At 46.9% G+C, this 14,978-nt stretch overlaps 1 protein-coding gene across 1 annotated transcript in view; it reads left to right on the top strand.

Annotated features, from left to right (window-relative positions):
• Window positions 1-14,978, top strand: part of LOC309839864 (pseudouridine-5'-phosphatase-like) — a 71,135-nt gene that overhangs the window by 36,758 nt on the left and 19,399 nt on the right. The window contains exon 3 of the mRNA XM_082681838.1: window positions 14,447-14,676. Within this exon, the coding sequence (XP_082537964.1) occupies window positions 14,447-14,676 (230 nt within the window). The remainder of the gene's footprint in view (window positions 1-14,446; window positions 14,677-14,978) is intronic.

Below are 14,978 nucleotides of genomic sequence, written 5' to 3'. Positions count from 1 at the left end.
CTTTCCATTTATGTGTGTCTTATTTATTTGTTTCTTCCAGCAGTGTTTTGTCGTTTCAGTGTACAAGTCTTTCACCTTCTTGGTTAACTTTTATTTCTCTTTGATGCTATTGTAAATGGAAGCGTTTAAATTTTCTTTTCAGGCTGTTCATTGTTAGTGTATAGAAATGCAACTGATTTTTGCATGTTGATTTTTGTATCCTGCAACGTTGCTGAATTTGTTTATTAGTTCTAACAGTTTTGAGTATGTGTGTGGAATCTTTTCTACGTATAAGAGCATGTCATGTGTGAACAGATAACTTCACTTCTTCCTTTCCAACGTGGATGCCTTTTATTTCTTGCCTGATTTCCTCTGGCTAGGACTTGCAGTGCTGTGTTGAATAAAAGTGACAAGAGAAAGCATGTTTTTCATGTTCCTGATCCCAGATGAAAAGCTTTCAGCCTTTTCACATCAAGTAATGATGTTGCTGTGGGCTTTTCATATATGGCCTTTATTATGTTGAGGTAGTTTTCTTTTATTCTTAGTTTAAGTGTTTATATCATGAAAGGGTGCTGAGTTTTGTCAAATGCTCTCTCTGCATCAGTTGAGATGACCATGTGGTTTTTGTCCTTCATTTTGTTAATATGGTACGTCACATTGATTTTCGTATGTTGAACCATCCTTGTGTTCCCCCTTGGTCATCACGTATAATCCTTTTAATGTGCTATTTAAATAAGTTTGCTAGTATTTTGCTGAGTATATTTGTATCAATTTCTTATAGTTTCTTTGTTTGGCTTTGGTACTAAGGTAATGCTGGCCTCATAGAATGAGCTTGGGAGTATATCGTCTTCTTTAATTGTGGAGAAGAGTTTGAGGAGTATTGGTATTAATTCTTTAAAATTTGGTAGAATTCTCCAGTGAATCCATTTGGTCCTCTTTTCTTTGTTGGGGGGTTTCTCATTACTGAATTAATCTCCTTAATAGTTAGAGGTTTGAACAGACTTTCTCTTTCTTTTTGCTTAGATCTTGATAGGTTGTATATCTTTATCTATTTCTTCTAGGTTATCCAGTGTTTACCTACAATTTTTCATATTATTCTCCTTTAATCCTTTTTATTTTTGTGGCATTGGTTTTAATGTCCCATCTTTCATTTCTGATTGTAGTTATGAGTCCTGTTTTTTTTTTTTTTTTCTTGGTTAACCCAGCTAAGGATTTGTCTAGACAGTTCATATTTGACCTGGAGTCTCTTTCATGGTTTAACATACAAAGCGCCTGTGATGTTTTAGAAATGTAAATACCCTTTTTCTTCCTCATCCCCCCAAGCTTTTCAGGTGGTTTTCCTTCTAGAATTTTTGTCCTATATTCTAAGATTTACTTGAGATATGTTATACTACAATTCCAAGAAAATATTGTGTCTCATTCAGCTAGTCTGGTTGTTTGGCTGGATTGCCAACAAGTCTATATTATGAAATCTGCTTGGTGATCCAGTCATTGTAGTGTCCTCATTTGTCTCTCCCAGTGACTAGGTATGAGTTAAGTAGGGTGCTAATCGTAGGTAGCAACAGAAGAGAACTGAATCCAGACACCTCCACCGTAGAAGTGAGGCAGGAACTGGTTCTTCAAAGACAGTTTAGTCCTACAGAACTCACTAACCCTATTCATTGTGATGACTCTTCTTTCTGTGCTACTCCTTCACCTCTTCTAGACAAGAGGGGTAGAGGACCTCTTTATTTACTGATTGAGCAAGGTCATGAATCTGGCTTTTTAGCCTAAGAATTTTTGTGTATACTTAAACTTTTACTAGCCTCACAGCTGAGAGTGAGGACTTACCAGTGGTTCTAAAGTGTCTCCTTGAAAACATGAGGTCGTTCGCACACACGTAACTGGGAGGTGAGCTAAACATGAGAAGATGACAAGAGTATAAAGAAAAGCCCAAGAACGCACCAGACAGGAGACATGTAAAATCGTGCTGGGGTGCTGGGTTAGACCAGGGACGGAGGTCAGAAGGTGCCACTGGACGTTCTGAGTGGGTTAGGATGACAAGCAGTATTTGGTAATTATACGCACCCCAAAGGGGAAGAAGAACAGGAGGAAAAAGGCAGGATGGGCTGTGGAGCCGAAGGAAGGGCTGTGTGGAAACCTAAGGAAGCACCTTTCCTTAGAGCTTCTGTTCTGTAACATGTTAGTCACAAAAACAGTAAGGACGGAGATCAAGTTGTCTACCCAAAAAGACGTGCTTTGCCCCCTAGTTTCCACCCCTACTGCATTCCTCCCATCCCCTCTTTTATCTGAGCCAAACCTGAATTCCACCGGAAAGGTGACCTCCTGGGGAGACCAGGGTGTGGTGACTATAACTAGAAAAAGTCACCACTGCCCTCTTGCTAGGTCTAGGTTTTCATCTTGTTCACTTACCGCTTTGTTACCATCACGCAGCTGTGGATGATAGCATAACCCTTGACTTTCATTTCTTTTCTTTCTGAAGGTATTTTCTGGTGGGGCATTTTAGGTTGTGGAAGGCATCTTGAGCTCATTAGAAAAGAAGTCTGTCTGTAGGGACGGTCTATTATGAATTCAATATCCTTCATTTTGAGAAAGAAACTCTCAGTTCAGGGTGAGAGCTGTGGCCCCAGCAGGTACTTAGCAAGGAAGGCATGGCAGTTTGCCAGGGGTAGCAGGCCCTGATTATGATGCAGGCATGTCTGCCTGGGCCAGTTACCAGGGGAAGCAGGCCCTGATTATGATGTAGGTGTGCCCTCCTTGGGCCAGGCACCAGGCAATTAGCCCCTGATAGTGACGCGGGTGTGTCCTTGCCTGGGTCCAGCCACTTGGAGGGTAGGGCTGGCCCGTGGGGCTTGAAGGCCAGGCACAAGTGACTTGATTACCTTCCTGTCAGCAGCCTAATGACAGAATGCTGTGGATGCCTCTCCTTGAAGTGGGTCATGAATGATCTAGGAGGGAGATACTTTTGACCAGTATGTTCTGTAGGCATTTACCACATGCCTTACTGATGAAATATAGGGTGAAGGTCAGAGAAAGGTCTAATTATTTTCTGGGAAGAGACATCTTCTGAATCGTGGCACAACTTTTTGATAAGAAGTATTGAAATATATGTGGCCTAACGTAAGCAAAACTTTTGCCATGGGACGTAAGGAAACCTTTTTAACAGGGTCCCCATGAAGGATGCTAGTACCTCCGTTGTGTTTTGAAGCACATTTCTTCAGTCATGGATTCTTTGAGATGGATGAAATGATGTATTTTGGCATAATTCAGCGAGAGTAACTGGTGTAGAAGGCCAGTCATAAAGTCGGTGCCTCTTCTGGTGTGAAACCCCCTGGAAGGTTCTCCTGTTGGCCTGGCTCTCTACTTTTCCTGCTCGTTTTCACGGGCTGGGATGGGGGGATTTCCCACGGAAGAGCCCAGGGCGTGGCATCTGGGCCAGTGGACAGGAGGGGGACAAGGCCGAGCCCAGGAGCGATGGCCCACGCGCTGCCCGTCACACGGGCCCCTCGGAGGTGCCAGCCCGCCCCCCCGCCACACCGCGCTCCCTCGGGTTTTTCTCTCCCCTCCTGCTCTGGAGGTCACCCAGCAGAAGAGCGGAAGTACACGCTGATCCCCGGCCCCCTGGGCAGCCGAGGCTGTGGTGCCCAGGCCTCTGGGGCTTGGGGACGGCCGGTCCCCGCTCTCCCATCAGCGGAGCCTCCCTGTGCTCTGCAGACCAGGTCACCTCGGGAAACCAGGAACTCGGCCGTGTCCACCGTGGAGTGCGGCCCCCCGACATAAGCTGGAGAGCGGCACACGTGGGGACTCCCTGGGCAGGAGGGTGGGCCTTGCCGGGGCACAGCAGGTACCTGTGCTCTTCTTCCGGAGCGCCCCTGATGACCACAGCCCGGCCGCGAAGTGGACACCGCTCTCCGTGGTGTGGGCCCCAGTCCCACTTCTACCCAAGCCCGTTTCTTCTTTGCCAGCCTGCTTTGGCCTGGGTAATTATGTGTCTCCACCCCCGCAGCCCCTGCCTTTTGCTTCTCTCTTCTACTTTATTCTTCGTGTGTCTTATGCCCTTAGTCCCCCATGGCTATTAGCAGACATTGTCGGCTCCTGCCGCCCCACTCTCTGAACACACGGCCCACCGTCCTGGCAAGAAGGCACTCATTTCCTTAGGGTCATCCTGTAATTTTCCTCTTCCTTTACTCAGTCCTTAAGGGCATCTGGGGCTGGGTGGCTGCTCATGGGCACATTAAAGAAAGGTGTGTATAATCAGCTTAGGATACGTGCATATCCATTTAAGTGGAAATCTACAGTAACATATAGTTTTACATCAGAAAGAGAAATTCAGAAAAGAGTGGTGGAAGGGGAGTGGAGGAAGATAAAGCAGAATGTTCTCGGGGCAGTGGCAGCTTTGTACTGGGGACGGGGGCTTGAACTTTGGGGAAACTGCGGAGAGCGTGTGAGATAGAGGCGGCTCGAAGCTGAACCTTTTACTGATGTGCTTGAGAAATAGTCAAGGGCTTCGGCTCGACTAGGTCTTTAGTCTTGAGCTAAGCTGTCTGCTGCTTCTAGAACCAGTGGGAGTTTTGAAGAGATGATGTGCCAGAGGGAAACCTATGCGGGGTGGGGGGGAATTCCTCTGGGTTTATGGCACATGATGACGACAGCAGGGGAGAGTTAGCTGGGAGGAGGACCAGACTATGAGGGCTTGACCTAAGGTGGAGTCAGAAGGTCTCAGTGGACCGCAGTCCCATGTGAGGTGACAGTGTGACGTGGTACTGGCAAAAATTAACATTCACCTGACAAACCAGGACTGGAACTGAAGTTTCAAGAGTCATTATTACTTAAGCACCGAAGCTGTAGAATTGCAAACATAAAAAGAATCCAGCAGACAGCACATGCAGAGAGAAGGTGTGAGTCTCAGGTTACGCCTAGCTTTTCTCATCATGAAATCAATCACAACAGCAGTGAAAGGAGAATATTGAGTATGGACGTGATAACAAACCACAATCACGATGCCACGCTCCTTCAAAATCATTTGCTGGTCAGTAATGCCAGTAACAGACCTTTACAATTCTGATTCCCCTTGTCCTGTAGAGTACTGACTTATTTGATGATGTACATGGACGTTACTCCTTTTTCCTGGTTTAAATGTTCTGGCATTCAAAGACTGCCAGGTGCCTGAGTTGTCACTAAATTATAACAGAGACATCCTAGACTAAGCCACAAGATACATGTCTTGTCTTCCTGCGATTCTAGCTATTACTTAACTGTGGGCATAAATGTTTTTCTCAAATGAACGAGCTGCAGTTTGTTTTTAAATGTGTGGCGATTCCCCTGTGGATTTTTAAATACTTGGGAGGAAGAGATCACGGATAAAAGAAGTCCTTACTGAAAGACCTCTCAATTCAGTGGAGAGAAAATGGGTAGATAGATGGCCATGATGGTTTAGTCACGGGCGTCGGCAGCTGAGGAGAGTGGCTTCCAGCCGCTTGGACAGGCTCTGGGTGTCTGAGGAGAAGGTGCTGACTGCACAGGTGCGGACTCGGGGTGGGTGGCACCTGTGTGGGGTGAGGAGTGACCTGTCGTCCCAGTGAACACGGCCAGGTTCCAGGGGGCCGCCTGGCTTGCCCCGCATCCCACAGCTTCCCCGTAGACGACCCACCCAACAGTGGGGACGCAGTGTGTGCACAGATAGTACGGGTACACTTGAACCTTGGACAACACCTGTAATTTATAGTCGGCACTCCGTGTCTGCACTTCCTTCTCACCTGCAGAGTCAACCCACCACGGCCCGTGTAGCGCTGTAGTGTTTACTGTTGAAACACATCCACCTGTACGTGGACCCGCGCAGTTCAAACCCCTCTTGTTCAGTGGTCAGCTGTATATTAGTCTATTTATTTTCAATCTTGGAAGATCTGCTCCCAGCATTATTTCGGGGATGCGGTGCACAACAGACAAAATATTTCAGCTGCGGTTTGCTTTTCAAGAAATAAAAAATATTGTATTTTTTAAAGAATGGAAAGCAATTACTCATAATAGCCAAAAACTTGAAGCTACCCAAGTATTCACTGATGGATGACTGGATAAATAATATGTCTTATATTCCTACAGTGGAATATTATTTAGCCTTAAGAAGGGAGGAAATTCTGACACAGGCTACAACACAGGTGAACCTTAAGGACATTGTGCTCAGGGAAAGAAGCCAGACAGAAGAGACAAATACTGTGTTATTTCACTGACAGGAGTCAGCTGCAGTGGTCAGAGTCACAGAGACAGAAGGTGGTGTGAAGGTTACCGGGGCGGGGCGGGGGAGAAGCAGTGTTCACTGGGGACAGAGTTTCTGTCTGGGGAGGTGAGAGGGTTCTCCAGATGGCTGGTGGTGACCACTGCACAGCAAGGTGAAGCTCCTGAATGCCACTGGCTGTGCACTTAAAAATGCACAAGATGGTAAACTTCATGATATTTTACCACAATAAAAAAAATTCTGGGCTTCCCTGGTGGCACAGTGGTTGAGAGGCCGCCTGCCGATGCAGGGGACGCGGGTTCATGCCCCGGTCCGGGAAGATCCCACATGCTGCGGAGCGGCTGGGCCCGTGAGCCATGGCCACTGAGCCTGCGCGTCCAGAGCCTGTGCTCCGCAACGGGAGAGGCCACAACAGTGAGAGGCTCGCCTATCGCAAAAAAAAAAAGAAAAAAAAATTTTGTTTCTGTTTTTAAATACCAGAAGCCGTTCACGGATTATGAAGTTGTATTTTGTTAAAGTTCCTGGACAGGCGAGGTAGAAAATGGTGGTAATTGCATGCTGTACAAAGGATTTTTCCGTAAATGTCACAGCTGTGCCTGTCTCCTCTCCCCCAAACCGAGTCACACAGCCACTAGGGGAAGGGCCTTGCTTCCGTGCCCTCCTGAGCACACACTCAGTGGGACCTTAGTCCCAGTGTCATGGCATGTTGAGTGGGGCTCCAGCACCTCACCACAGAGTCTTCCTCTGAGAGATACCCATGGAAAGGAGGGGACCCTCACTAGGGGCTTGCTGCAGCCTTCCAGGCGCTGGTGCCTTCGGCATGTCTGCAGCAGCCTAGACAGGAACACAGGGAAAGACTTTCTGTTTCCTTACCAGACCATTCCCGAGGACATAGGCGATAACACCGAGGATTTTATATTTGAGGACTTCCCTGTTGGCACAGTGGTTAAGAAGCTGCCTGCCGATGCAGGGGCCACGGGTTTAAGCCCTGGTCCGGGAAGATCCCACATGTCGCGAAGCAACTAAGCCCATGCGCCACAACTGCTGAGCCTGCGCTCTAGAGCCTGCAAGCCACAACTACTGAGCCCGTGAGCCACGACTACTGAAGCCCACACGCCTAGAGCCCATGCTCCGTCCGCAACAAGAGAAGCCACTACAATGAGAGGCCCACGCACTGCAGCAAAGAGTAGCCCCCTGCTCGACACAAGTAGAGGAAGCCCACACACAGCAATAAAGACCCAACACAGCCAAAATAAATAAATTAATTAAAAAAAAAAGAATTTTATATTTGAGATAATGCCCAGAAAAACAACATGCACAGAAACTCTGGCCACAGTGTTGAAACTTCTGCAGAATGGCAGCAAGGAAAAAATAGTTGACAGTGGAAAATTATCTCAGTTGACTGTCCTGGTCCTCACAAAATTGGGCTGATCACTTTCAGATTAGTTTGATAGCCACAGTAATGCACTCCGCTGCTTTCGTCTCTATTGGACGCATCAGGTGAAGGAAATCAATCCATTTTTGATGTGAATTGCTTAGAAGGCACCCACCTTTCTTTCCATCATCTCCTGTTTGTGTAGAAATTGAAAACTGAACATGCTTCCTATATCTTTATATCATCTGCAGTTTTTATACTCGTTCTGTGAAGTAGGCAGGATTGCTCTTACTCACATTTTATAGGTGAGGATGCAGATTTGGAGAAGTAAACGGAAGAGTGAGGAATCTGACCCCTGGACTTCTAGGCCATTCCTACACTGCCCTGACTGAGAACATTGCGTACGGCACTGCCTATGATGACCGGCATCCCTGGTCTCCACCCACCAGAGCCAGGAGCCCCCCCTCCCCCAGTTGTGACAACCAAACAGTGTCTCTAGACTTGGCCAGATGCCCCGGGGGGCGGGGGTCAAAATGTCTCTGCTGGGGAACCACTGCCCTAAATACAGTGGTAGACTGGGAAGTCATCGTGTCAGGTCCCTCTTAGTGTGTTATGGGGCGGATGGAAATTTCAGGCTCCTGGGCCTTGCTCGTCTTGGAAGGCGACCCTTCACTTGAGTTGTCATTGCCTTTGATGGGCCTGTTCTCCAAATCCTGCCCTGGGAAGGAGGGTGGAATGTCTGGTTGTCCCCGCCATCCTCCCATACTTAGGTAAGAATCCTAATTAGAATCCACCCTGGAAAGGGCGACCCTCAGGGTGAGTCAGCAGGACCTTGTCTCCCCTATCTGCCCTGGAATGTGAACTCATGCCCTGTGATCATGCCTTTCCAAAGCGCTCCTTAGGAATCCACAGTGACATTAAAATCCGGGCATTGCTAAAGGTCTCCTGTAAGGAGGGAGAGGTGTCAAGATCCCCCCTCTGAGAACCTGCTCCTGTAGCTCCCAGCGCCCTCGCACCTCCTGGCTGTTGATCCCAGCGGAGTGACCTGGTCTCTGGGTCTGAGGTGGCAGCTGGAGGTTCCTGGAGCCTCTTCCCACTGATGTCGAGAACAGCTGCTAGGCTTCTCTTCCCGTGTGTGTGTGTGTGTGTGTGTGTGTGTGTGTGTGTTTCCTTTTTCTTTCTTGAGCTCTGCCCTTGATTGCTAACAATTGCTGAAACATTGCTAGCACACGTTCATGTTTATAGTCATGAATTATGTCGTCTTCTCAGAATCAAGGCCCCAGCTTCTAGTTTCCACCACCAGTGCTGCTACCTTGGGTCCTTGGGGCCACAGTTTCTGTGGCTGCCGTAACAAATGACTGCAAACTTGGTGGCCTAGAACAACAGAGGTTTATGCTCTCACAGTTCTGGAGGCCACAAGTCTGAGATCAGGGTGTGGGCAGGCTGCACTCTTTCCGGAGACTCCAGGGGAAGATCCTTCCCGCCTCTTCCAGCTTCCGGGGGGCTCCAGGCATCCCCGGGCTTTTGGCTGCCTCCCTCCCATCTCTGCCTCCATCTTCACGTGGCTTCTCCTCTGTGTCTGTGTCTCTCCTCTTCTAAGGACACCAGTTGCCATGACCTGAATCATCCCCCCTCACCCCCAAGTTCATAATATATGAAACCCTAACCACCACCCCCCACCCCGCCCCAGTGTGATTGTATCAGGAGGTGGCCCCTTTGAGAGGTGATTAGGTCATGAGGGTGGAGCACAATGAATGGGGTTAGTGCCCTTATGAAAGAGACCCCAGAGAGCTCCCTCACCCTTTGCACCATGTGGGGACACAGGGCATACACAGTCGTCTGTGAACCAGGAAGAGGGCCCCCTCAGCAGACACTGAATCTGCTAGAACCTTGATCTAAATTCCAGCCCACAGAACTGTGAGAAATCAATTTCTGTTGTTTATAGAGCATCCAGCCTGTGGTGTTTTATTGTAACAGCAGGAACAGAGTTAAGACACCAGTCATTGGATTTAGGGCTCACCGTAAATCCGTGATGATCTCATTCTGGAGGTCCTTCATCACATCTGCAGAGACCCTTGTCCCAAATAAGTTCACGTTCAGAAGCACCAGAGCTTAGGACTCGGACATATCTTTGGGGGGGGGCACCGTTTGACCCACTGCCCTTGGTGGCATCCCTGTGACCTGTAACACTGTGGTGTTGGGCTGCTCACCTTTCAGGCAGGGGCACAGTCAGCGTCTAGGAGAGGTGGTCTGCCTACGCCCTTACACATGCAAGTCGGGGTGAGGAGGGGCCGAGCCTTGTCTGAGGAACGCACGTGTGGAGGTCTAGGCTGAGCAGAGCCCTGCACAGTGCACCCGTGCCAGGACGGTGTGGGTGTCTGTTCCCCTGCCACGTGACTGGGCGCTTGCATCAGCTGAGCCCCCGGGCTGACATCGTGACATGACCCTCACCTTCCTGTGCATCCCTGCAGAGTTCTAGACTCAGCAGCCGCTCTGTGTTTCCTGAAACACACGGTGTGTCTGTTGCTATGTGGTATCATCTGCCCCTGGGTCCTGTTCACTCTCCCCGGGAGTGAACCCTCGCTGGGTTCAGGGTGAAGTGTTACAAATGATGCCTCAGCTAGTTAGAGGTTTCATGGATATACCCACTCAACAGTTGAATTCCACGGCACCGCCTGAAAGAACTCATGTCCGCTATCTTTTCTGCATTTTTCCGTTTTCAAATCCATTTTCGTGGCAGCCTCTGTGTCCTTTCTCACCAATCTTAGGTCTCTAGGGTGAAGTCAAACGGAAACATTCTTCTATCAGGATCCCTGATGCTCCACATTTCTTATTTCTTCCCCTGTAGGTCAATCCTGTGAGTGTGGCTTCTTTGTAGCAAGAGCTGTCTGTCTTCCTGCCCTGCCCTGAAACCGACTTAAGCACACCAAGGCTACAAGCTGTTGAGTGGATTTCATTTATGTACCTAATGAACCAGCTTCTCCACAGGACAGAACTCCTTTCACATTTTCAGTCTTTTACTTCTCAGAGTGACTGAATAAGAAAAAGTTGGTGTACAGTATTTAAAGGATACAAAAGTGTCTCAGGTTTGTGTGTGTGTGTGTGTTTCAAACCCAAACAGAATAGGCCTAATTTTTTAAAAGATTATTTCCCTGATTTAAAAACAAAAATTTTTTGTTCACTTAAAAAATAAATGAGTGAATGAATGAATGAATGATACAGAATTTCTGAAGGAGTCAGGCAGTAATGTATCAGGACGTTCGAGTGATTCATTACTGACTGTAACCTGAAGTGTGATGTAATGGTGGTGACCATGGCTGACATCTGTTGGGGCCTTACCTTCCTGTGTGTGCTTTTACGTGCAGGCCCCTTTACAGGCATTCCTTCACAACTCCACCACCGGGAACATTAATCATTGCTGTGTGACAGTGGACAAAACTGAGCCACACACAGTGGTTGAGAGTCCACCTGCCGATGCAGGGGACACGGGTTCATGCTCCGGTCTGGGAAGATCCCACATGCTGCGGAGCGGCTGGGCCCGTGAGCCATGGCCGCTGAGCCTGCGTGTCCGGAGCCTGTGCTCCACAACAGGAGAGGCCACAACAGTGAGAGGCCCACGTACCGGAAAAAAAAAAAAAATGTTGAGTACTCACTCCAATATAGGCTTATTGGTGTGTACTTATTTATGTATAGTACTCTGCTGTTACATTAGGTACATTATGAAATGTTCACAGAACTAGAAATGTTAGAAGGATAAGCTAAAATGAGATAAAATATATTTAAATTTTTAAAATCAGTAGCACCAGAGAACTTTTCCAGCAAAGTTTTCTTTTTCCAGTAGGTTTTAGAGAAAGCATCTGTTTAAATATGCTCCATTATTTTTTAATATGTTGGTTTACTATCGTGTGATACAATTTGAATATTTTGTTTTAAATTCAAATCACGTTGATACTCAGCTTTAATCACCGTATCCAGACAGAGGTGATTATTGGATGTCTGTTTGTTTTTAGGCTTTCTTTCATCCATCTTAATTCATCCGTTAAGTAAAGGGTTTTTTAACTGAAATTTAACCGGTAAGTGTAATTCTCCATGCTGTTAATCAGTGCTTGTTGCAAACAATCTTGAATGCTGTGGTTTTTTCATGTTTTCACATGATAGATTCACACCCCATAGAAACCCTTCACGTAGAATACTTTCACACTGGTTGGAAATTCCTTTCAGTGTGAAATTAAGCATATGTGTTCAGAAGTCATACAGGTCTGTAGTTTTCTTGTGTGACTTTTGTCCGGCTTTGGTATCAGGAAAGTGCTGGCCTCATAAAATGAGTTGGGAAGCGAGCGTTCCCTCCAATTTCTTGCAGTTTCTTTATTTCTTCTTTCTTTCTGAGATGCTTGCTAAATTCACCAGTGAGGCCATCCAGTCCTAGATTTGGGAAGGTTCTTGACTACAGATTCAATTTCTTTAATAGACCTAGGGCTAGTTAGGTTATTAGCGTCTTCTTGAGTGAGCTTTCTAGCTTTCAAAGAACGTGTCCATTTTATCTAAGTTAGCAAATTTATTGACATGAAGTTGCTTGTCATATTTTGTATCCTTTTTAATGATTTTAAGGACCTGTAGTGCTGTCTCTCTTTCACTGCGATAAACTTGGATTTTTTTTTTTTTCCCTTGATCAGTCTAGCTAAGAGCCCACCAGTTAAATTGATCTTTTTAAAGGACTAGGTTTTGGTTTAATCAGTTTTCTATGTTCTCTTTTCTGTTTTGAGTTTATTATTTTTTCTTTTCTCTTTACTTTCTTAAGATAAAATCTTAGATTGTAGATCTTCTTTTCTTTCTTCCAGTTTTTGATTTTTCAAATACCATTCCTATTTTAATTCTCCTATGGTCAGGGAAATTACTTTGTATGATTTCAGTTACTTAAAAATTTTGAGACTTGTTCTTTGGCTCATAGTGTATTCTATCTTGTTGAATGTTTTATATGCACTTGAAAATAATATGTATTCTGCTGTTGTTGGGTAAAGTGTTATATAAATGTCCATTTGGTTAAGTTGCTTGATAGTGTTTTTGAAGTCAGCAGTACCATACTTATCTTCTGTCTACTTGTTTTGTCAACTACTGAGAGAGGAATTTGAAACATCTTTCTCCTTTCTGTGCTTTGAGTTTTTGCTTTACCTATTTTGAAGGTCTGTTATTTGGTGCATACACGTTTAGAATTGCTATATCTTCTTGATGAATTGACCTATTTGTCATTACAAAACATCCCTAGTTATCCCTGATAACTGTCATTCGTTGTTCTAAAGCCCACTTGTCTTTTGTTAGTACAGCTGCACTGACTCTTGATGGGTAGTGACATAATACATAGTTTTCAATCCTTTTTTTGGTTAAGATTTTTTTAATGTGGACCATTTTTAAAGTCTTTATTGAATTTGTTACAATATTGGTTCTGTTTTATGTTTTGGTTTTTTGGCCACGAGGCATGTGGGATCTTAGCTCCCCAACCGGGGATCCAACCTGAACCCCCTGCACTGTAAGGTGAAATCTTAACCACTGGACCGCCGGGAAAGTCCTTCAATCCTTTTAGTTTTAACCTATCTGAGTATTTATCTTTAAAGTAAGTTTCTTGCAGACAGCGTGTATTTGGGTCTCACTTTATTTTTGTTTGTTTTTCCATTCTGACAGTCCCTGACTTGGGCGTAATTATATTTACCAAGCTGTTATGTGAGGTCAGTATCTGCTGATATCCATCATCTCTTCCATATTTGTGTTCATTTCTATTGATTGCCTTTTTCTCCTGGTTATGGGTTGTATTTCCTCCTTTGCAAGCATGGTAATTTTGATTGGATGTCGGACACTGACTTTTACATCCATCCAAGTGCTAGATTTTGCTGATTTAGTTGTCTTGGCGTGGAGTTGAGGTCCACATTTTCCTCTGAGCACCTCATAGGACTGTTCCTCTGAAGGATCACAGTATCTGTTCCCTTTCTGAATGGGTTCAGGTATCGAAAAACGTGTCAATCTTTTCTGTAGCAATTGAGAAACTAGGGACATCGCCTTATGTACTTACTGAAACAGCCGTGATTATCTGATTATTTAAGATACTATTTTAGATAAACCTTTGTGTGGATTTAGACATTACTGTTGTTGTAATCGGGTGTGTTGAAGGTGGAAAGTACTGTCATTTTTGTCACATTTCTTATAACTGGCGGTCTCTTAATTGGCTCCAAGGATAATACATTAACCTACGTGTTTCCTGGACTTAACCACCACCGTTGATAGGAACGCGGAAGCGTGTCTTTCACGTGGTGTGTTGTTGTTATTGTTGTTCAGCTGCGTTAAGCAGAGCCTTTTCAGTGTCTGACCCCTTGGTAGGTGGTCCTGCAGCTTTGCTTCAGCAGCGACCTTTCCCTTCAGCCTCTGATGGGGGCTGGTTCAGGGTCCAGCAGTGTGAGGAATGCTGAATTGCTTTCTGTACAATACAGAGTTTCCTCAGAAAACACCAAAAGCATAGTCCTTGTGTATTCATTGCTTTAAAACAAAACAAAACGAAGCCCTGTGTACTCAGTGCAGAGGCCCTTCCCTGGGTTGGCTCCGATAGGATTGACGAACACAGCAGCAGCATCCCGGTACCGTCACCTCTGTTACTTTGGGAGGTGCTAGCGCTGAGCCCTGAATCGCTCTCTGACGTTTATGTTGCGTGGGGATGCCCCAGTGCTGACGACCCCTGTCAGGACAGTGTGAGCTCACACGATGTCTGGGCAGAGGCAGCAGAGCCAGGGCGGCAGAGCTGGCGCAGTGTCCCTGGAGGCCTGCGGCCGGTACCTCTGCTCCCCATCATCACTGACGCCCCCCCCCCCCGCCCCCAGGTGTGGAGAAGCTGATCCACCACCTGCGGAAGCACGGCGTGCCCTGTGCCGTGGCCACCAGCTCAGGGACCGCATCCTTCCAGATGAAGACCAGCAGACACGAGGGCTTCTTCAGCTTGTTCCATCACGTCGTCCTCGGCGATGACCCCGAAGTGAGGAGTGGGAAGCCGGAGCCAGACATCTTCCTGGCGTGCGCCCGCAGGTTTTCTCCCGCCGCTCCCGTGGAGCAGGTAAGCGGCAGCGGGCGTGCAGGTTATGCCGTGCGCAGGCGCAGGGTCTCTGTGTCCACGTGGACAGCTGCTGCGCGGCACTCCCGAGGACTCACGGAGAGGGCAGTGGGGTCGCCGGGTGGAAGGTGCGTGGGGAGATCCCTTCGTTTTGTGGCGGAGTGCAGCCACCCCAAGTCACCTGGCCAGTGAGTCCCGGCCAGAATCGTCTGGGGTGCCCGAATGTAAGAAAGCCTAGGCTTCGCAGAGCACTGCCTGACGGGCACTTTGCAGGGAAGGGGGGCCTTCAGTGATGCATGGCGACG

The sequence above is a fragment of the Grampus griseus genome (assembly GCF_964374135.1).
Source record: "Grampus griseus genome assembly, chromosome: X".
In the NCBI taxonomy this organism is placed as follows: Eukaryota; Metazoa; Chordata; class Mammalia; order Artiodactyla; family Delphinidae; genus Grampus; species Grampus griseus.
Note: the sequence above shows the minus strand (reverse complement) of the source record. Positions and strands in the feature narration are given on the sequence as shown.